The following is a 23,931-nucleotide window of genomic DNA, read 5'->3' as shown; positions in this document are numbered from 1 at the left end:
ACCTCAGTATCAATGTCACCAATGACAATAGAAGTGGACCTAATGGAAGCACGAGTTTGTCGACCTGCATGACTAGTGCCTTCCATTGGTTCTTTGCCTTTCCTTGATGCCGCTACTGATCCTGGTTCTGATGCCACCACATAATCTGCTTCATCCCCCGCTAAAGCCATGTTGATATCAAAATCAACGTCAAACACAGGTTCTTCAGTCTCCTCCACCCATTCTGATGTTGGATCAATATCGTCCAACACAATGGGATCTAGATCGGGAGTTTTGCTCATCATTTGGAGCTCCGATTGCATTTATTGTTTAACCCCAAACCATGAAATTCTGAAAACCATTAAGTCTGCTGAATTTTGAGTGAAATCTAAAATTCTAGTTTCTCCATATGAAATCCAATGAGGTCGAAACCACTCCCAAACATCCTGAGTCATTTCATGGTAATGTTAAAAATTTAAGTAAAGGATGATTAATTTTCATTTTCATCCTTTTACTTTAAGAATTTAACATTACCATTTATTGCCAACGTTGTTAGGGTTGAAACACCCTTAGTTTCCCCCCCAAAACCCTGAAACACAGTCAGAAATATGCTTTTTTAACTTTACGGTGGGCGTGCCTAAAACTGGCCGGTTTAGGACAAAACCAGTCGGTTTTCACCTGTTAGGGCAAAAAAATGGAGAAATGGTCATTCAAACCGGGTTTTTTGGCCGGTTTAGACCGGCTGGCTTGCTAACCGGCCGGTTAGATCGGTAACCAGTTTTTAAAAACGGTTTTTAAAACATTGTATATAGACAGTGGAGCCTCGTGGCATATGACAGGAATCAGGGAGTGTTTCTCAGAATATCGAGAAGAGAAGATGATCTCTCAGATCACCATGGGGAACAAGGCAAAGTGTACTCCAGTAGGAAAGGGTACCATAGTTTTTCAGACAGAATCGGGAGAGCAGTTTTGTGCCACAAATGTGCTGCATACTACAAGGCAAGGGCTATGACGTCTACTTCATCAAGGAAAAGGTATACCTCAAACACCCGAGCTGGAAAAAGAAAGTGCAGATCGGGATCAAAAGTAATCGGTTGTACAGATTACAACTAGAATCTCCAATGTCACTAATAGGCAATCATGGGGACAAAGACTTGAATGAACTATGGCCCAAAAGGATGGGTCACTTGCACCATGGAGCTTTGAGAATTCTTAGATGCACTGTAACAGGAATTTTGGATCTAAGTACGGAATGAGATGATGTATGCAGGGGATGCGCTCTAGGAAAGTATGCCAAGGCGACATTTCCTAGGAGCAACCACAGGGCCAAGAGTGTACTAGGATTGATACACTCAGATATCTGTGGACCTATGTCCGTCAAAGCTCTCAGCGGTGTCGAGTATTTCCTTACCTTCATTGATGACCACTCGAGGAAAACTTGGATCTAATTTTTGAAAACCAGGGATGAGGTTTTTTGTCGATTCAAGGAATTCAAGGCTCTAGTGGAGAATCTGACATGTAAGAAAATCAAAGTCTTGTGCTCAGATAATGGTGGAGAATATATCGATAAGGACTTCACTGATTATTGCGCTAAGGAGGGCGTCAGAAGAGAGTGGACAACTCCCTATAATTCGGAGTAGAATGGGGTGGCCGAAAGGAAAAACAAAACTATTGTAGAAGCAACTAGGGCCATGCTGTATGATAAGGATATGCCAAAATTCCTGTGGGCAGAAGCATGCAACAAAGCTGTCTACGTTCAGAACAAGACTCCTCATCGGGCATTGGGCAAGATTACTCCAGAGAAAGTCTTCACTGGGAAGACACCTGAAGTCCATCATTTCAGGATATTTGGGAGTTTGGCATATTGTCGCATACCCAAAGAAAAGAGGAAGAAGCTGGATCAGACTGCAGAAAAGGGGTATCTGGCAGAATATAGCAAGAACACTAAGGCATACAGGATCTATCTTCCAGGGAGCAGGAAGGTAGTAGTACGACGAGATGTAAAGTTCATGGAGGACAGAGCTTTCAGAAGATCTCGTGAAATGCCTTCCAAGGAGCAGTCAAAAGAAGATCTGTTGGTCATGCCTCTTCAACCAACAAAAGTGACAAAAGGGTCAATTGAGTTATAGAAAACAGAAATGAGGAGTCTCTTCTCATTCTTGCATTTGTCACTTGAAGAATAGATTTTGAAGAGCTCTTGAGAAAAATACTAGGGTTTTTGGAAACTCTCATTTCGGTTACTAGTTTTAGTACACCCTAGCTAGTATTGGAGCGAGATCACTCAGATTTTGACATTGCGTTTCGTTGTTGACGGAGAAGAAAGCATTGGCAGAAATGAAGTTTAAAGGTATTATCAATTGATTTTATAATCCAATTTTTGGTATTCCATATTCTCTTCTTGCAGATAGAGTAGCCAAGTCGGAAGGGGACCGAATATATCTCTTGTTGGGCCGAGGGGACATCTCCTAGTGGCTGTTTGTATCATTGTTGAGAAGGTCAAGGATTTATTCTTGCTGGAGTTGAGTATGTATTCACCCCGGAGGTCGAGTACATTAGTTTTGAGAACTGAGTTTATTTTATACATTCTTGAAGAGGCTGATTGATATTAAGGCTAAATTCCTGAGTTTGTTCGTAGAAGTTGAGCATGTTATTGAAAGGGGCCAAGTTACTCACTATATGGAGGTCGAGTTTTGTCCCTTCAAAGGCCATGTTGGATTGTTGTGTATAAGGTGTAAATTTATGTGATGTTCCTTATTTTTTTGGTGTTCCTTATGGATGGACTTATAGAGTTAGAGGCAGACAGGTCACAGGTGCAGGTTTACTTCATCAGCGAGCCCAAGGGCTTTTGGAGATGTTTCATGGGGTTTTGAGGAGTTTTTATGAGGTCCGATGGCATTCGCTTGGTATATTCCATTATCCGCACAGTTTTCCTCTCGTTCTGTTGCATTTTGACAACTTTCAAAAAATAGAGTTATTATGGACGTGACTCAATTAATTATGCTTAAGGTGGCATTTCAGGAGGAATACTTGGCAGGCTGCAGAACACCTTAGTGTAATAGCTCGTTAGAACCAGAACGGTAAGATCTCTAAGATGGGATAGTTAGAAGTGATTTTCAACAACTTGAGGAGGCATGGTGACCAATTTACCATTTTCCCATATTAAAAAGAATATTTTAATTAAGGGAAATGTGCTCAATGATTAAAATAATAATAAAATAGGAGCTTCTAGAGGCATCCATCACATCTATAAAAAGAGGAGGCGGCGACCATTAGAGGACATCTTGGATTTGGTTTTTCTTCTTGTATGGGAGGTTGAAGACCCGATTCTCTACTTCAGCAGTAGCCCCAAGACGGAAACCCTCGGGTGATTTAGTGATATTGGGCGAGTACCCATCTCCCCTGGTGAATTCTTCCAGAATTCACAGGGGAGATCAGCAATGCATTTTAGTTCAATTTGGAGGGCCAGCATAGCAATGCAGCAGATTATCTTGGAGGCCAGCTTTTCATCTCAACTATTTTGGTTGTATGTGCATGTAACACCAGTTTACCGATTATAATAAATGCTGAGAAATTTCCTGTTCATTGTGTTATTGGATTGCAATGCTCTATTTGTTTTATTTTACATCGCAATCTTCTGTTAATAGAATGTTGATTTTACAGTGAAATTTTGGGTTGAGTAAATTCCTGCAAATTTAGCAAAATATCCCATTCGGGACATTACAATTTATGGGTTATGCATACCAAATTTGAAGGCTAGACTTGTGTTGTTGCCACTACTAAAAAGAGCTCTTATTTGCTGATAATTTTTCTGAGTTCATTGCAAAGGGAAATCAGAGTCATATTGCTGTTGCAAGTTATTATCCATGGTATGTAAATTTTCTGAATTTAATATAAATTGAATACTGCTGTTTGGAGTCTCTTCCTATCTTTTTTTTGGCATTGTGTACACTTGTTTTAAATAAGATGCAAAAGAAATGCACCTACAACCATATGGATACAAACTGTTTGACCAAATACCTCAGTGCAAGCCGAAACAAACTCATTTTTTTTCAGGGTTTCCGAGATATTCCAAGGGGGTATCTTACACTAATACTATCAAAATTATGGTTTATTGTATTTTCATGCTGCTTAACCATTCCTATGGTTGAGGTAGTTTGAAAGAAGAATGAAATTAGTATTGTAGATTTAAAGGGGCTACAAAGAGCCCATTGCATAAAGGTAACCACTTCTTTGAGGTGCAAAGCTAGGCCTATTTGGTTGGGAAACAAAAGGAAGAGGACAATGAGCCCTGAAGTCTTTGTAGTGGCAATTTAGCCTCCCTTAGATTTTATAGTAGATGGGACATCTAAAGCTGAGGTGCTCCTCAATCTCAACCTCTTTCAAGAGAAAAAAGGATCATAAATTGTATCTTTCCAAGAGAATATGGTGGATTGACATGATATGAGCAATGTTGTTAAAAGCGTGACCGGGTTGTTGGAAATAACGGTTGAATAATCCCACGGGAATAAAGCGGAAAGTAGGGAAACGAAAATGGAGGAAACTCGGGGGGAAAAAGCGGAAAAAAATGGGCTTATAAAAATAGACCTAAAGTGGTACAAAGCTACTCATTTTTTTTTTGTGCTGTTTTTTTTCAATTTTTTAATTATATCTAAACCATCTACAACATAAATTAAAACTTCATTTTTTTCTCAAGTGAAGATACAGTGATAACTGGAGTGAAAAAGAATATAGACATTCAGTTTGTGTTTTTAATATCATTTCTAGCGCTAAAATCACACATAACATTGAATCATGTCCTGAATAGTAAGTCCTGACTCATGAGTCCCAGCTCAGCCTCGTTAAATGAATTTATACAACAAAATTTACACAGATGTATCTCATCATGTCAAAATGTCATATACAATGCTAGTTTGAAGTTTGAACTGCCTGGCATTGCTCTAAAAGGTAGACAAATTATCCATGCCATTTGGTCAAAGTTACGCAGATGGTCATCCAGTCAATGTTTTGATTAAACTGTCAAAACTCTTTCATGTGATCTTCTCATCTCTCCTGGAACTAAAACTCTTCTTTCAGCATATGGTGTACTGTCTATAATAAACAAACTTTCTAGCTGTTGGATCCAATACTGTTGGACAACCCATTTTTTTCTACTGTCAATGCAGTGTTCCTGATCTGTTCATTTTTTTCACATAATTCAGTGGCTACCTTATCAATCTGAAGCGTCTGACCAAAATCTAAATTTTTGACCAAGCTGAATTAGAATTTTAAATTTATTATTTTATATGATATTAAAATTTGGATAATGTCAAATGATATTCAAAAATCATGCGCGCTTTTCAATTCAAAAAAGCGCGATTTAATAAATTATTTTTATAACAAATTTTTAAGATGAGTACACTTTTAACTGGTAGGGAGCTTTTGCTAGGCCGCTCCCGCGCCGGGTTGTTGGAAATAACTTGTGAATAATACAATTGTCAACAAGCTTTATGAATATTTTTGCATAAAATTCCATCTTTGGGGCTAAGGGCCTAAGGAGAAGAGACAAGTCTTGATGTATTAGGGATCATATCCTCCTTAAGTGGTCTAATAATTTCCCCTTTCAATGGAAGAATATGTGGGTTGAACATCAATAGAGAACCTTTAAGGTCTATGATGATCGATTGAGATACTCACTAACAAAGCTTGAGATTACCAATATCATGCTTGATTGGAGGTATCCAAAGAAGCAATCTTAGTGAAGAAATAAAGAGCTAGATAATGATATGTCTTTTTCCTTGTGATTGAATCCTCAAAGTATCAAATGTTATGTAGAAAGGAGGTGAGTTTGATTATGTACTTGAGTAATAGCTCTCATGGTGGAGGGTAATGGTTTGGACATGTTACCACCAAATCTAGTAGCCTAGTGGAAAGCCTCACTAGGCTATCTACGACTTACAGAAACAAAGAGATTAGCCAATAAAATATAAGTTTTTTTTCTTAACAGATGGTCTCGACCTCTACAAAAATAAAAATTTTGGCCTCAGTTTTTTTTGCTTCAATCCTTGATTATGTTGCAAAATTTGGTAAAGTAAAAAAAAATTTAAATCCTAGTTTCTAATATGTGTTAATTCTTGACTGCGTTGCTTAAACTTAGTTTGACGAAATAATTACATATTTCCGATTATGTAGGGCTTGTAAGGTCTTGAAGATTTGAGCAACGCTCTGATACTAGTTTGTGAGACCCAGAGTTCACAATTGACAATTTTAAATGATATTAAAGTTCTAAAAGCAGTTGGTGAAGCCCCAAATCGAGAATTTAACAAGGTATAATGAATACAATTTTCAGAATATACTACTCTGCAATATATGTACAAAATTCACCAATTTTGCTATTGAGTACTGACCTGGGATTTTGTGTTTGAAGATGTCTCTGCTCTATCGTGGTTCTCGCTTCCGCTCTTAGTACCAAAACGACCAAAACCTCCCGGCCAAAATGAACACAACTTCAGTGCCCAGGTCCAAAGTACTTCAAATTCGAGGTACTCTAACCCCCGTGCCCAAAATTTCAAGAACAACTAAGCTCAGACTTCCTTCTATCAATGACATGGAATTTCCTCCTTTTTGTAATTTCCCTTCTCTGGAATTCCTCCTCTCTGTAATTCCCCACTTTGTCATGGCCTTCTTCACTCCCTTGTATCTTTTATTCCACCATCTTCCAACCTTCTTGCTGTGCACCTCCTTTCTCCACCGCTTCCTTTATCTCTTTGCTGTCATCCTCCTACTACCTTCTCGGTCCTTCTTTCTTTTGGATGGAGGCGGTTCTTACTTTAAAAGAATTGTTTGAAAGAATTTATTTACTTTTTAGATATTATTACTATTTTATTAAATTTTAGTTTCTAAAGTTTTATTCATATATTAAATAAATTACTTTATTTAACATTTAATTAAGTTCTTTTATTTACTTTAATTAATTATATCAGGGTGGTACACATATCAATGCCCCACTTGGTATATTTATTATGTTATGGTGAATTTAGGAATTTATTTAGATAATCGATTCATCCAACTAAATTTAAACTTTTTCACTATTAGCTAGTAAGTATAGTAGTGCAATACATGCTGTTCATGCATATGTAGCTATCATATGGATGTCCCATATGTATGCTAATATTTACATTCTGTTTATAATTGTAGGCGGGTCATTACATACACCCCCCCTTCAAAAATTTCGTCCTGAAGTAAGGGTTATATAGTATAATGGTAATTACTTCAGGGTTGGGTATAATCATGTAAGGATTGTGTTCTGTGATTGAGTGTTTATTTATTATTGCGAGGACACTTTAAAATTTTTATTTTGAACACTTATTGGTTATAATTTTAATAGTCAAGCCTAGCCCCAAATGACTTCCAAGCTATTCTAGAATCATCATATCCTTCCCAATCTCTTCCACTCCCATTCTATCCGTCCTCTACTGGGATATGCCATGACTTCAATTATAGTGATCTAACCATTTATAAACCTTAAGGGTGTCAGTGTCAATTATATCGACCTGATCCCCCAGTGCGCATCCTACAATTATCATCACACATCTAGGGGACTGTGATTCGCACAGTGCTCTCATGACTCCAAGTTTTGGAGGATGAACGGTGGGTAATATCTCCACCCGTCCTAGTGGGACCAGGGGCAACACCCTATAATGGAACCTTATTGAGTCTCAATTGTTCTTGAAATTTTGTCATCACGGGTCGATTTGGTAACGATGTTATCTGCAATGTAAACATTTGTCCGTATAAATATATTAGTGTATTTCACATATGTTTCTATCTATAATATTGATCTTTACGTTCACATAACGTACTTAGCCATATCCAGTCCATATATCAAGAAGTTAGCTTTCATATTAAAATGTAGCCATTCTTTTATTTTCATCTCATCAATCATGTCGATATGCAGAAATGAAATAAAATTATAGCTCTCTCATCCATAACATAATTCATAATTTAGATTTCATAGCAAGGTTAATCAAATACTAAACTTCATATTGGTATCCATATTTCAACAATGTTAATTTAAATAACATATTTCATATTGATATCCATGTACCAGTAGAATTAAGCAAATAACATATATCATGTTCCAGTAACATAAAAAATTTCATTTTGACATGTGATCATCTCAAAATAGTTTCAGTGGTGGCAAATTATCTGAGGCAAAGTGTTGGCCTTCCTGACGCAGCTAGGGCTTGGCACAAACAACAATTTGATAGGGCGTATCTCTTGAAACATATTACCCTGTACACTCGGCCTTGAGGCAAGTCTTCTTGTTGGATTGTTCGTCTTTTATTTTGTATTTGTTAGGCATTTTTTTTGTGAACAGATTTGCGGCTAGGGCATTAAGGTACAATGTTCTGAACTATCACCAAGTGAGATCCCTTTCAAGGCTAGTTTTAGGGCATTACTGGTTTGTTAAGCAGACCAAGGGATGGTGAACTCACACAAAGGATTTGGAGATCAATATTCACAGAATTTCGTTGAACTACTGACATAAATTGTTGCTTTTTGTGGTGAATTTTTGAGTTGGTATGAATAGGACGAAACCCTAACAGTGGGCCTACAACTTGTATTTTTGCTGAAGAACCGATTGGGAAGGGTTTTGAAGTCTACCTCTGTGTTTGAGCTTGATCCAAGGCTAATCTGAGCCTAACAATGATTTAGACCATGCAAGCTTGTGTCCTTGGGCAATCACTAAAGTCTGTCGTTGCATGAATGGGTCAATGAAGCATCCCTGTCCACCGACTATCAATCACATCCCATAACATCATATGCCTATCAAGGCCAGTAGAACCCTTGTCTGCATTATAAGAACCTATGGTCTCCTTGGCATTATCCATGGCCTCATACAAATAAGCCATTGTAGGTTTCTCCCCATCTACCAATCTCCTGACCTTTACTATAGGTTCACTAACTGAGCATGCTTCTTCTACTCCCTGCTGTATCTACAATTACGCCAGTCATCAGAAACAAACATTTGCTTCAACTCGAACTGACATCAAAGAAAAGAATGAAGAGTAATAAAGTTTGTGGCAAAACATGTGATTGTAGAACGCTGCAACTCCTTGTTTCTATTGAACCTCCTCATGAGGCTAAGAACAAAAGCATGGTTGTAAATAAACTTTGGGACGCTCCTAGCCATATCAATCATCTCCTTGATGAAGGAGAGTTTCCCCATATCCTCAAGCAACAAATTGATACAATGTGATGCATGCCGAGTCCAGAACAATGTGCGATGCCTCTCCATAAGCATCTTGCCAACAGACACATAATTAGCTGCATTGTCTATTATGACTTGCACCACATTCTGCACACCAATCTCCCGAATGAACCCATCTAACAATTCACATATCGTTACTGAATCTTTGATATGTGATGATGCATCCACTAATTTAATAAACATGGTACCTTTAGGACAATGTACCAAGAAATTTAGAAGGGTCCTACCCTTCCTATCTGTCCAACCATCAGACATCACTGTGCATCCAGAAACTTCGCATGTTTTTTTCAACTCCGCCAATCTAGAGTTGATGTCTTGCTTTTCTGCTTGAAGAATTGGCCCCCGCAACTCCTCATATGTAACACTTTTGTACCCTGGGCCCACAATAGCAATAACATCACACATTGGCTGCCAAAATGGATTGGTTTTGGTGATGCTGAGAGGTAAGTCGCTCTAGAAAAGACACCTCCCCATGATTCTATCTGCTTCTTGCTTCTCCTTTTCTGTAACAATTGATTTTATGCTAGGTTGTGCTCCATGTCCTGTTCGTGGAACAAAAAGTGATGACTTGGCACTAGCAGTAGCAGGTGATGCTGTGGAGCCCCTCCCACTACCCTCAACATCAAAATCAGAAGAAGATATCTTGAAAGATCTACCTGCGCTTCAACCTTGTTTCTTTCTGCCTCTTCCTTGTTTCTATCTTTTCCATCAATTGCTTCAAGAGTTTTTTGTATAAGATCCGGACTAGAAACTATACAAATCCCAACATCATGTCTAGTGAGTCTAGCCAGCTGTTATTTCAATTGCATAACCCCTCTTGTCGTCCTGGTCCCACACAATTTGCATGATAGATATGCCCGATTTGTCCCACCATCAGGCTCCCCATACTCCCAAAATGGGTCCAAGGCTTTTGGCATATTTGAATTTTGTAGTGAGCTAACTCAAACCTAGGGCACCAATTTTTTTTTGGAATTAATAAGTAATAACCACCTCATTTTACAAAATAATTTTTTTGCTACATTCTTTGCAATGTGAATTCAATGAAAAATCATAAATGACAATAAGAGCGTGCATTTGAAAGTTAAAAAAAATGGAGTTTGCTGTCCAAATATAGAGAAAACCCTTGCATTTGCTTATAGGCATGAAAATCATAGCAAATGGAAAAAAACAAGCAAAATGTTTGTAGGCAAATAGGAAAGAAAGAAGAACCCTAAATTTATAAAAAAAACCATTAACATAGGGGTTTATTAGAACATACCTGTTAATGGAAGAAATGAAGATTGTCTCAGTCGTTGTTGGTGGCGATAATGGCTATTCAACCCTCGAATCCTCCTTGACAACAAACATAATGCTCTCCCCTTCCTTCTCCAGCAATCAAAAAACAAAAACGAATTTGGCCTTTTCTAGTTGTGGCGACGAATTTTTTTCCATGCCCGACGATATTTTCGGTAGTAGCGCGATATTTCCTTGAAATATCGACGATATTTTGGAAATATTGCGATATTTTCTTGAAATATCGCCGATATTTTTGAGGACACAAAATATTGCGATATTTCCTCGATGATATCTCGTCTCCCCGAAAATATCACAATATTTTCGAATATCAATGATACTGTCTTCACTGGTAATTACAGTGGCATGTGTAACCTACAACACATTAACAAGATGTACAACAGCTAGATAGAAAATGAGGGAGTTTGGGGTTTTCACTTACCTCTTTAGCTCTTGCAGATAGAAGCCCCCCTTTACTCTTCCAAGCTCCTCCTCCTTCACCGCTCCTAGCTCCTCCTTCACTCCTCCAAGCTCTCGTCAAGCCTCTCTTCTCCAACCTCACGAAAGATACAAGAGTGAGGAAAAGAGATGGGGAAATGACTTTTATCCCCATCTATTATTTCCCTAATTCACCTTAAATCCACCCCCAACTCAAGTTAAAGCAAAAAAAAAAATGAAAATTGGGTTGGCCTCCGCAGAAGCGCCTATCGGGCCTCGGATCCACCCGGATTTGTGCCCGATCCATTGCGGATCCTTGTTTGGAACCGCGATTTGGAAAAACAGAACCACGGATCGAGCCCACGCAGTTTCAGGTTTCCAGGAACTGACCCAATTCGGTGGAATTGCGGATCTCCCATGGGTCCGTACGGGTCCTGGTTCTGCCTTTGGATCATGCAACATTGCTCTAGACTTAGTTAGCATAAAGTCTTTGATTTTCAAATTCTTGGCATATAGTTTATACACTAGCATTGTAAACATTGATAGTTTCTATTTTCCAGTGTTGCAAATATCGACATCGGGATCAATTCGGCAAGTCCGGAGAACCAAAATATCGTAAAAATCAAGAAAATATTGGTTAAACTTGGCAAACATAAAAAAATTAAGATATCACCAAAATATCGATAAAAATTGGCAAACATTGGCTAGGCCAAAAAGGCATGATTTCACCATTTTTTGAGATGAAATTGGGATGTTTGCAACACTTATATTTTTTGGCTGTAGAAATTTATGTTTGACTCATTCTCAATAATATAGTTAAATTTTTGTTTTTTGCATTCTTGATGAAATATGTTATAGTTTATTAGTTTACATGTAGTTATGTCATATTTAAGTTTTATGAACACACATAAAACACCATATATATAAAATATAAGTTCCACCCCAAAACACTTTGATAAATCCTATTTCAAAAAAATGCATATCTGATACTACACCAACACCTAGTATTGCAATTGTACCCATGAACCTTGGCAACTTTGTCCATAACTAATCACATAAGTCACCTGACACAGAGATTTGGGATTCAACAGATACAGGGATTCGAGTGTCGAATACGGAAACGTTGACCCCTCAGAATAGGACACGTTTATATATATATATATATATATATATATATATATATATTAAAAATTAGATATTGCTTGCATATATTCTCATTCATGATACAAATTCATTGATTCAAACATAGATCTTCATCTAGAAGACTAGATGTAAGTTTTTCAAAGTAACATTATGCATACAAAATTACAAATACAATTGTGACATAAATGATAAATGATAAATTATAATACATATTCAATTCATCAATGATAAAATAGGAGAAATACAAGATAGTAAGATAAAGATATTGTAGTTTTCTCATTAAGTTATCAAAATCAAAATGTGTTATTGTTCACATAGGTAGTGCAATGCCAATGGCAAATAGAAATAGAAAATACGAAACAACTACAACTACGAGTCTAAAAGCCTCAAGGCAGTAGGTAGCTCATGACTCATGAGTCGTCAATTCTCATAGTCATCATCAAAATCACCATCACTGTCCTCATCATCATGGTCATCACTGTTCTCCTCTGCTACATCCTCCTCCTCTATATCCAAAGTCATCTCTGCATCTACTGGTGTGGAGGATGACCCCTCTACACTATCACCATCATCAAATCTGACGGGCTCCAGCACTGGATCATTGAGATCCAAGTTGGCCAATGCCAACTCAACATTGCTGTCCAGACTCATATCATTAGGAAAGACATCCCACATCTTTGTCTTTCCCTTCAACCACTCATCCCTTTGCCTGTAAATAAAACAAAGGTGGGTGTGCACATACACCATTGTCTCTGCCTTGGACTGCTCAAGCCTGCTCTTCTTGACACTATACAAATTCCCATATGTGCTCCAATTCCGCTCACAACAAGAGGATGAAGTCACTTGAGAGAGGAGCCTCATGGCTAACTGCTGTAGAGGAGGGCTTGTTGCCCCATGATTTGCCCACTAAGAATAGGGCTTCTTAGCCCCCTGTGTCTAATCAGATCATATCCTGCAAATCGACCAGTGCCAGTGGAAAACTCTGCAAAGGCATCCTCCACCTCATCAAGGGATGCTCGATCTTGAAAAACCCACCTGAATGCATCTTTCCTCCCCTTTGAGATTTCACCATCCATGTGAGGAGGGAATTTGCGGGAAGGTCCATCATTCAGCCACTCATGGCCGTAGTATTTTGGGTTCAATGAGTGAACCAAACAATGTAAAGGTGTGTAATTCTTGTCCCATATGCTGACAAGAATATCTTGTACAGTGGTGAAGAAGACCTTTGATGATGTCTCATACTCGGGGCACTCACTCTATAAAATAATGCTCCTCATAGACTCAATCATGGAATCCCATCCCTCATAAACCTCTCTTAGGGTGGGTTGGTCTGTATTTGCAAATCGAAGCAAAGAAATGATAGGGTCCATGATCTGAATAAGTAGATCTACCCTCTCCCACCAAGCATCATCTAACACTGCGTCCTTCATTCTTTTAGAGGCTACTTGATTTGTCATTCTCCAAAAAGACCAAAACTATGAAATAACCATGGCCCCAAGAGCGGTCTTGACCTCCCTCAACCTCTTCAACATGACGAATGAAGAGGCAAACCGTGTATTGACAATTTTCAACAATGATAGATTGTTGTACTCCTTGTAGATAGTAAGGGCTTTTGTATGGTTTTGTTCAAAGTTACAGATATGCCGTGCATCCTCAATAATGTTACCAATCCAAAGCACATCAAAAGCAATGGATTTCCGTGCTAAGTTCAACGAATGGACAATGCAAGGTGTCCAAAACACTTGCGGATATTTAACTTCCACAATCATGCCAGTAGCCTTGCAAACAGGTGCATTATCTGTAATGATTTGCACACAAGAATCAACACCTACATCTTCAATAACTTTAATGAACAACTCACCCATATATTGTGCATCCTTGTATTGTCCAAGTACATCCACTGCTTTCAATAAAACTGTACCATTCAAGGAAGACACCATGAAGTTGATGAGTGGGTGCCGTGCTTGATCTGTCCATCCATCAGAAACAATGCTAACCCCAAATGTTGGCCATGATGCTTTAATAAGCTCAAACATTTTTTCCACCTCTTTTTTTGCTTTTGTCAACAATGTTGTTCTAAGCTTCTCTGACCCATGAGGCACATACCTTGATGGAACCCCTTGAGTTAGAGCTCGGATATAAAGTTTTGATCGAAAAAAAGGCAATGGTGAGATCAAGCTCTTACCGTTTCTCTTTCTGAAAAATCTTGTCTTTTGGACCAAGTGAAATTGCCTTTCATTTGACTGCTTGTCCCCCACCAGAGTTTTCAAATGGGAATTTGTTGCTGCTTTTCCTCAAGAATGGAAGGGGGTCATCATTCTTATTTTTTTTTGATTCTGTAGCCACATTTGCATACCAACATTGGACTCTCTTAGCATTTCTTTCCTCTTTGGTAAAGGCACATTTGTACAAGCTCCAATTGCATAACTTGGTAAAGCCAACAAATGACCTTTCACATGAAAATATGTGCTTGTGAAGGTATTGTGGCAATAGCTGCATATCCAACTCACATTGTCTCCTCCCCTCACCTTGTTGGGTGGCCCTTTCTCTCTTGTGACATATTTTCACAAGGGATATTTGTTACCTTGAGGAGGAAGTCTTCCCTCAACATTTGAAGCTGCTATTGCAGCCCCACTTGCAATAGAGGGAACACTTGCAGACACTGATGAAATTGGGAGAGGAGGGGCATCTCCAATGGGGACATTCTTCCCCTTCCTTTGCCCCTCCCTTGCTGCCCTTGAATGAGCTATGAATGCTGTAAAAAAGTAAACAAAAAATGCACAAATTTGTAAAAGAAATGCACATGCAAACTGCTGTAATAAAAATGCAAAAAAAAGGAGAGAAAATGCACCTACCTGTTGCTTGAATCTCCTTGAAAATTCTCCCACACCCTTTGCTCCTTTCTCCCAAACACCCACAGCAAACTAAACGAGTGAATGTGCAAATAGAAAGGCAAAAACTGCCTTTATAACGCTGCACGGCATCCCTTTTTCCGGATTTGAATCTGAAATATGGGATTCGTCGTGTCCCATCAGGACACGATCCAGATTCGATCGTGTCCCAGTTGGACATGACAAATCCCTATTTTCGGATTCGAATCTGCCCAAATCGTGTCCGATTTGCAGGATTTGGGACACGACGGGCCTGGGGGGACGAATTTGGTTTCATAGCTAATCACATATTAGCAATTATAATCTCTGAAATTTGAATATGTCCTTAAAGATTTAATTACTAATCAGCTGACATGTTCTCATTATATAAGTCACAAGTTATTGTTGTAAGATTTAGGCCAATTTCCTAAATTCATTTGATGGTCTCTTAATCGAACTTCCTCATATTAGGGGTTGTCTATGAAGTGTCTTAACTTTTCATTTATTTACAATTTAGTTTTGGTTGTGTGTAGTTGAACCTATTCTGATGTATCATGTAAATCTTTTACTTGGTTTTAATTTCCATATTTTTTTTGTTTTCAGGCTGGGAGCTATGTCACTGATGAAGTCTGCTATTCTCTCATTGTGGTGATAAGTAACGCGATGGACCTTCAAGGATATACTGTAAGGTCTCTTTATCGAGTTTGTCAGAATGGGAATGAGCAGGTAAGAGAATAATTTGGTTAGTCATCCTTTATCTTATATCTGTGACTGTTATTATGCCATAAACTCTTATACAATGTATCTTATTATAAATTTTCACCGCTTTAAATATGTTAGTTTTGTTATACATGCTTACTGCACGTTAATTATCTCTGCTATTTGTTGATTTCTTCATTCTTTATATTCTTGGATGCCTTGAATATTCATTTGATCTTCATTGACCTTGAAACTTATAGATCTTATCCTTCTCTTGATAATCTCCAAGTGCTGATGGTTTCTTTCCCTTCTTTGCCTCTATAGCTTTATTTTGCCTGATTTTTTGTTTTTTTTTGTTTTTGTTTTTGTTTTTTTTTTGTTTTTTGTTTTTTCTTTAATTTTTGGTTTAATTATCCGTAAGATACATTTTCTAGAGAATCCCATTGGGCACTTCCCAACATTTCAGCGATGGTACATACGGTAAACTAGATTCTCTAGAAGCTCAAAACTGTTGTCAATACTATACTAATTGAAAAGCTGAACATGTCAGGTGCTAGAATTGAACTTGGGTAGGGAGGATAACACTCTTTGTCTCAACTGCCTAGGTTGGACCCAATTGACACAATAATCATTAGTGAAGATAGTAAGTGATAGTAATCTACATATTTTTTGAAGTAAGTTGATGTAAATCATCTGTTGAAAAGCCCTTTGGATATTTGAAACTCTTTCTTATTTTATTTTTATTTTTTAAACTAAATTCCCTGTTTTGAAACCCTTTGCACATTATAAATTGCAAAACCTTGTTTTAAAGGGATATACGTTGCTTATAAGGAGTAATAAAGGGGAAGAGATATTAAGGAGTGATAAAGGAGGGGAATATGAATCCAATGCATTTTCTGATTTTTGATATCAACATGGCATCCATCATTGCAAACACACAACCAAAAATGCCATGGCAAAAAGGAAAAATCGTTTGCTTATGGAAGTGGCTAGATGTATGATAAGGTGACATAGTCTTAGTGATCATTTTTTGGTTGAAATAGTTTAGACAACAATGTTTTTGTTCAATGGAAGTCCCAGAAAGGCAGTTTGTAGTAACAGTCATTACTAATCTTGGTCTGAAACTAAGTCACATGGTTCTGGTTTGAGTTAGGGTTCGGCAATGATTAGTTTCAGATCGAATTTGATTTATTTGATAAGGTTTGTCTATATATATTTTCTATATTAACTTTGAAATGTTATATAACATAAAAGTTGTAAGCAAGCAATATCAATAAACATAAACAATGTTATCATTGACTTGGAAACTACAAGAACGAGCTTGAGCTGTGGACTTGGTCAACTATCATGAGGTATTTTGAACTTCATGGGTTCTCTGAATTTCAAACCTCAAGGTCGAAGTTCGAGAAATTATGTGACATAGTTTTGGAAGAAACCCTTGGTAACAAATTTCAAAGTCTTTGGTTATTTTGCATATTGCCTATGTTCTAGATAAAGCTAGACATAAATGATAAATTTGAAGCCAAAAGTAGGAAGTGTTTCTTTATTGGATACAACTTCAAATTGAATGCCTACAAGCAATAATGATCTAGTAAATAGGAATATCGTTAGAAGTATAGAAATGTGATTTTCAATGAGAATCCCCTACATGTGCGACCATTAGAATGGAAAGGTGAAGGTTTATATATTGATAAACAAGAGGTGGAGCTTAAAATTTCTGATTGATAAAGGACTGCTTGAGCTTAAAACTCCTAATTGATAAAGAAGAGCTTGAGCTTAAACTCTTGCCACATATAGGAAAATAAGAAGAGAAGAGGACAAAGAAGAGGAGGAAGATAAAGTAGAGTTGGAGTTAGAAGGAGAAGATGGTAGTTGGTCAATTTATTAGAATAATGCTATTTTAGTGTTTAATGCTCATTTATGTAGATAAGATCATCTGTGATCTTATTAGCAGTTTCTTATTAGGAACTTGCCAGTTTTATTTCTTAGTAGAAACTTGCTGTTTCCGTAAATACATTTGTATTATTTATTGAGCTTCATTGCTCATTGTAAATCAATTCAATTCATTCATTGATTATGGTATCAGAGCTCGGGTATTTTTTGCGAAATATTTTTTTCATTGTTTGAAAAGTTTCGTGCTTCAGTCACAGTCTGCCATTGCCATTGCCATCGTCCGACATCACAATTTGCTAGTCGTCGTGGATGAGTGTCGAGAGCATCGAATCATGCCCCGCATTTGCCAGAGATATTGGATGACCGGGGGGACGCTCAGGAATGTGCCAGTGGGTGCCAGGCGCCGGAAGAACAAGCATTCCATAGCGTCGTCCACGGTATCCTCGCATTACCATCAGGTAATCTCGGGGACTTCCGAGTGTGGCCTTGGGGTTCGAACCGATGACCAGTACTATGGCGTCGACCAGGTTATGAGTTGTTTTGATTGTAACATTTGCCGCCCACATTCAATACAGACGTATCTATGCACGCAAATCCGATGCACGAAAAATGCTTTTGCAGGGCTTTATAGTTCCGGGGTCAACTGGCTCATGCCTTTTCTCGTGAAGGAAGTACAGTGCAATCGTGTCTGCATCGGATTTTTTGCCCTGCTAGAATTGCAGGATTTCGGCTTGAGTTTCTTGTGGCTGCCATTATCGCTGTGATAAATGAGAGCTTTTGTCGATATCAGGCGGTGAGATTTCAGATTTCCGGGGAGCCGTAATCAAACACCGACCCGACAGAGGCCGCGTATGGGAAAATGGCCACTGTCCGTTCATTTTCAGTGCAGTTATTGCAGATTGAATAACGCATGGTAGCTTTGACTTTCAAAATTTTAGCCCACGCTTGCCCGCATCAATCTCTCTTATATATATTTTTGGTTTTTCAGAAAACATAGATTTTTTGTATACATGTTAGTTTCTGGGCATGCAATTATCCTTCAAGTTTCTTCTTGCCTAAGCTTCTCAGAACGATTTCTGGTTCTATTTCATATTGCACCAACACCTGTCAGATTTTGTCTGGATCAGTCGGCATCTGCATTGAAATCCGTGCCGAAATCCTTTGTTGTTTGCTGTGTCTTGGGAAACGTGCAGATGGCCTCGCTAACCAACCTGATGTTGGAAGGCAGTCAACGCTTTAATGGCACCAATTATAACATCTGGAAACAGAAAATGTTGACGATTTTTGAATATAGGCGTCTTGACCAGCTCGTTTTGGGCAAAGAGCTTAGTCCTGGTACACCTGTTGCAGATCAAGATAAGTTTGATGATCGAAATCGAGAGGCTGTTATGCTTCTCAAACTCTTTGTGACTGATGATCAGTTACAACAGATTCCTTCCGGCAAGACAACTGCCGAAATCTGGCAACATTTGAAGGAATTTCACGAGACCTCTGACAAGAGCAGAGCTCTCTTTCTAAAGAATTAGTTGTTCTCCATCATGATGGACGAACGTATGTCTTTATAGGAACATCTTAACAAGATTAAAGACATTGGAGATCAGCTCGAAGCCATTGGTCAGACCATGGAGGAAGAAGATATGGTAGTCATCACTCTGAAAAGTCTACCAGAACCTTATGAGCACTTCATAGAAACACTCAACATTACCTCCACTAATGTTGATCTGAAGTTTCTGGAGTTATGCACCAAACTCTTACAGCAGGATCGTTGGAAACAACAGTTTGGTAGTGGTGCTTCATCAGCCTCCTCAGAAAATGCTTTCGCTGCCAAATATCAGTCCTCTCAGTCCTTTCAGCAGAAAGGTTCTTCTCAGCATTCTGATCCTGCTAAGAAGAAAAATGTGCAGTGTAATTACTGTCACAAGTTCGGCCACATGAAGAAAGATTGCCGACAGAGGATTGCTTCTGAACAAAAGAAGCAGGGAGGGTCTCATCAGAAAGCGAATGTTGCAGAACATTCCGAGCAGAAGGAATCTGCCTTTTACGCCTTTATGGCTAAGAGGTCCTTAGATCATGCCCCGTCTTCTGCCTGGTACATTGACTCTGGTGCATCACGTCATTTCTCTCACAAGCGTGATTGGTTTACTGACTTCTCATCTTTCAGTGATTCCGTGGTATTCGGCGGAGGTGAGGAGTACACAGTGGTTGGTAGAGGTACAGTTCAGATCCAGTCTGATGGGCGCACACTCATCTTCCTGAATGTGTACTATGTTCCTGGTATGGAAATTAATCTGCTGTTTGTCAGCCAGGGTATGAGGAACTCTCCTCAGCTTGATGTGGTGTTCAGTGCACACAAGTGCTCCATTATTGACAGGGAAACTCATCTTATGGTTGCTGTTGCCCTAGAGGATCATGGCCTATACAGGCTTCTTGACACTGGTGATTCTCCAGAAGTGGCTCTAGCAGCTCATGTTGTCCCATTAGCACTCTGTGGCATCAGAGATATGGGCATCTAAACATTTAGTATCTCTGTCAGCTATCTCGAGAGGGACTTGTGTCAGGGTTACCTGATATTCAGACTCAGCATTTGGGAGTGTGTGGCGCCTGTCAAGCTAGCAAACAACATCGGTCTTCATTCAAGGATGGAGAATCTTGGCACATATCTAAGGTACTCCAGTTAATTCATGCTTATATTTGTGGTCCTCTGAATACATCTTCAGTTAGTGGTTGCAAATATTTTTTGCTTATTGTAGATGATTTCAGTAGAAAGATGTGGGTGTACTTTCTAAAACATAAATATGATGTATTTAGTATCTTTCGAAAGTTTAAGTCCTTAGTTGAAAAAGAGTTTGGCTGTAATATCATAACTCTTAGGACAAATAACGGGAGGGGGGAGGATTTTGTTTTTCTGCTTTCTCCAACTTTTGTGATATCAAACACGAATTAACTACACCCTACACTCCTCAGCAGAACAATGTTGTCGAACGTTGCAACCATACGGTTGTCGAAATGGCTCGTTCCATGTTACAACACAGGAGTGTTCCAAACAAATTTTGGGCTGAAGCAGTGTTTACTGCTGTTTATCTTCTTAACCGATCACCTACTCATGTTGTTGAGGGGAAGACTCCAGAAGAGGTTTGGTCTGGCCGTAAACCTACGATCAGTCACCTCAAAGTGTTTGGCTTGGTTGCATATGTTTGGATTCCAGCTGCTAAGCGCTCAAAGTTGGATTCCAAAAGCCAGAAACTCATGACGACAGGGTACAGTGATCACCACAAGGCCTATAGGGTGATAGATATAGACATTGATCGTCTTATCTTCAGTCCGGACGTAGTATTTGATGAAGACAGAGGGTTCTTTCCGTCTCCTCCTTTTGAGCAGTGTTCTGTGGATCAGCCTCACAGTGTTCTTCTTTCGTTAGGTCCACCTGATGGGAGGGATGATGCAGCATCAATAGTTGATGATGCACTACCTGAGTTCCCTCCTGAAAATTATCCTCCTCTCACTGCTCCCGTTGTTCCTGAGCCTCCTCTACCTACTCTAGATATTGGTTCTTCTACTCTTTGGCCTAAATGGTGGGCTAAAACTATTGGTGATCTCCAGGATAATGAGCTCCTTGAAGGTAGAACTTCCAAAAATAAGAGCAAACAACAACTTATAGTAAATTTTGCTCTTATGGCTAACCTACACAGTGTTTTTGAGCCTCAAACCTATTTAGAGGCTAAGGGTATACCTGAGTGGGAACAAGCTATGGAAGCTGAATTCCAGAGTCTTCAGAAGAATCACACTTGGACCCTTTCTGATCTTCCTGCAGGGAAGAAGCCCATTAGCTGCAAATGGGTGTATAAAATGAAATACAAAGTTGATGGAACCCTAGACAAGTATAAGGCTTGCCTTGTTGCTCGAGGGTTCTCACAGAAGGAAGGCATAGACTATGAAGAGACCTTTGCTCCTATAGCGAAGATGAGTACCATACGGCTCCTCCTTGCTTTAGCAGCTCAGTTCAGCTGGAAAGTCCATCAGATGGATGTAAAGAGTGCCTTTTTGAATGGTGACTTACAGGAAGAAGTCTACATCACGTAGCCTCCAGGATTCAAGGTTGCCAGTCAAGAACATAAACTCTGTAAATTAGTCAAAGCACTCTATGGTCTGAAATAAGCCCCTCAGGTTTGGTACATGAAAATTGATAAGTACCTAATAGATCATGGCTTTCAGCGGAGTCCATCTGATGCAAACCTTTATATCAAACATACTGGTGATGATATTCTGTTTGTGGTTGTCTATGTGGATGACCTTATCATTACTGGTAGTTCAACACATTTGATCCATGGGATCAAACAAGATTTGTGCAACACTTTTGATATGACAGATTTGGGACCTCTTCATTACTGTTTGGGGGTTGAAGTATGGCAGAGTGAGAACAACGTCTTTCTCTCTCAGGCCAAGTATGCCAGAAGTCTTGTGGACAGGTTTAGAATGCAGGATTGCAAACCTGTCACGACTCCTATGGAACCAGGGCTCAAACTTTCAGCTTAGTCATCCTCACCACTTGTGGATGAATCTTTATTCAGTTAATTAGTGGGCAACCTCATCTACCTTACTGCCACTAGACCTGATATTAGTTTTGCAGTGAGCTACATTTCACGCTTCATGACAGCTCCTAACGCTGATCATTGGATAGCAGCGAAGCGTGTGCTGCGTTATGTGAGTGGCACTCCTGATCATGGACTTTTGTACACTCGGAGTTCAGATCCTACACTCAGTGGTTACACAGATTCTGATTGGGCAAGTTCGGTTGATGACCGTAAATCTACAGCTGGGTATGTGTTAAGTTTGGGATCCGATGCTATCACATGGACTAGTAAGAAGCAACAGGCAGTGGCTCTCTCCTCGACAGAAGCAGAGTATCTGGGAGCAGTTAAGGCATCTTGTGAGGCAGTTTAGCTTCGACGTATGCTTGCAGATATGCATGTTTCCCAGGAAGGTTCTACTCCCTTGTTCTGTGATAATCAGGGAGTGCTCAAACTCGCCAAGAATCCAGTCTTCTGTGAACGAACAAAGCATTTGGAAACCCATTGTCACTACATTTGGCAGCTTGTTGAAGACGGATCCATTCAGTTGCTGTATGATCCCACCACAGAGCAGCGAACAAACATCTTCACCAAGCCCCTTTGTAAAATGCAGAGGGTCTATAGGTGTTGTAAATAGATTGAGCATTAAGGGAGGGTATTAGAATAATGCTATTTTAGTGTTTAATGCTCATTTATGTAGATAAGATCATCTGTGATCTTATTAGTAGTTTCTTATTAGAAACTTCCTGTTTCTGGAAATACATTTGTATTATTTATTGAGCTTCATTGCTCATTGTAAATCAATTCAATTCATTCATTGATTACAATTAGTTTTTAGAAAAGGCCAAAGTGGTTCTACAAGATACTTCAAGATGCAAAGCCAAAGGAGATACCATAGGAAGAGAGGAGAACAAGGTCAAAGTTACCTTATCAGGTAAGTCTTTCTTGGATGGGTGAAGTTGTAAATACACATGGTCTAGATTTTTTAATGAAGTAGACAACAAACAAGAATGGTGAGATGGAATGAAAGAAGAATATGATGCTTTAATGAAAAATAAAACTTGGAAGTTAGTTGGATTACCTCCAAATAAGGGATCCATAGGTTGTAAATTGACATATCGAAGGAAGTTGAAATCAAATGGTTTGATTGATAAATATAGAGCCATGTTAGTGTTATTTTTTGGTACCTTCGTCTAAATCTTGGGAACACACATGGTAGAAGAAGGTATGGTCATAGATTTCGACAAAGAACAATTCAACAAAGAAGGGGTGCGAATAGGTTTATGTGATAGTAGGAGGTACAATATGTATTGTAGGTCTTGTTACCCACCAAAAATTCGGTAACCCATAGGAGAAAATTTCTCCTCCTAGGATAGCGAGCCAACTAACAACCCTATTGATTTTAAGCTTTTGTGGTAGTTTTTTGAGTGGCATGATCCGGATTATCCAGAGTTTGGTGTTCATTCTGTCGACATTTCAAACCCCAAAGGGGGTCCATCATTAGGACAAATTAGATAGAATATGAATGAAAGCTTATTGAGAGAAGAGTCTTATGACCTGGGAATAAATAAACCTAGATCCCTAATTTTTATAAAGAAGCCGTATATATATGATTTCTTATTTATTTTATTTTTATTTATTATTTTATTTTCATATAATAGTTCTATAAATTTTTTTATTAATTAATATATTTATTCTTATTGTTTTACCTAGAACCTAAAAATGTTTTAATTGATAAGTTTAATTCATAAATAGGATAAATTTATTTATATTTATTTTATAATTCCTTTTAATTCTTTTTATTTTTATTTTTATTTAA

At 38.6% G+C, this 23,931-nt stretch overlaps 1 protein-coding gene across 1 annotated transcript in view; it reads left to right on the top strand.

Moving 5' to 3' along the window:
* Positions 1–23,931, top strand: part of LOC149244546 (AP-1 complex subunit gamma-2-like) — a 221,621-nt gene that overhangs the window by 108,000 nt on the left and 89,690 nt on the right. Inside the window, exon 9 of the mRNA XM_089374886.1 lies at positions 15,556–15,678. Within this exon, the coding sequence (XP_089231012.1) occupies positions 15,556–15,678 (123 nt within the window). The remainder of the gene's footprint in view (positions 1–15,555; positions 15,679–23,931) is intronic.

Source organism: Pinus tabuliformis, chromosome 8 (genome assembly GCF_031772625.1).
Source record: "Pinus tabuliformis cultivar Carrire ecotype Pingquan chromosome 8, CPIR1, whole genome shotgun sequence".
In the NCBI taxonomy this organism is placed as follows: domain Eukaryota; kingdom Viridiplantae; phylum Streptophyta; class Pinopsida; order Pinales; family Pinaceae; genus Pinus; species Pinus tabuliformis.
This window is presented reverse-complemented; position numbering and strand designations above follow the sequence as displayed.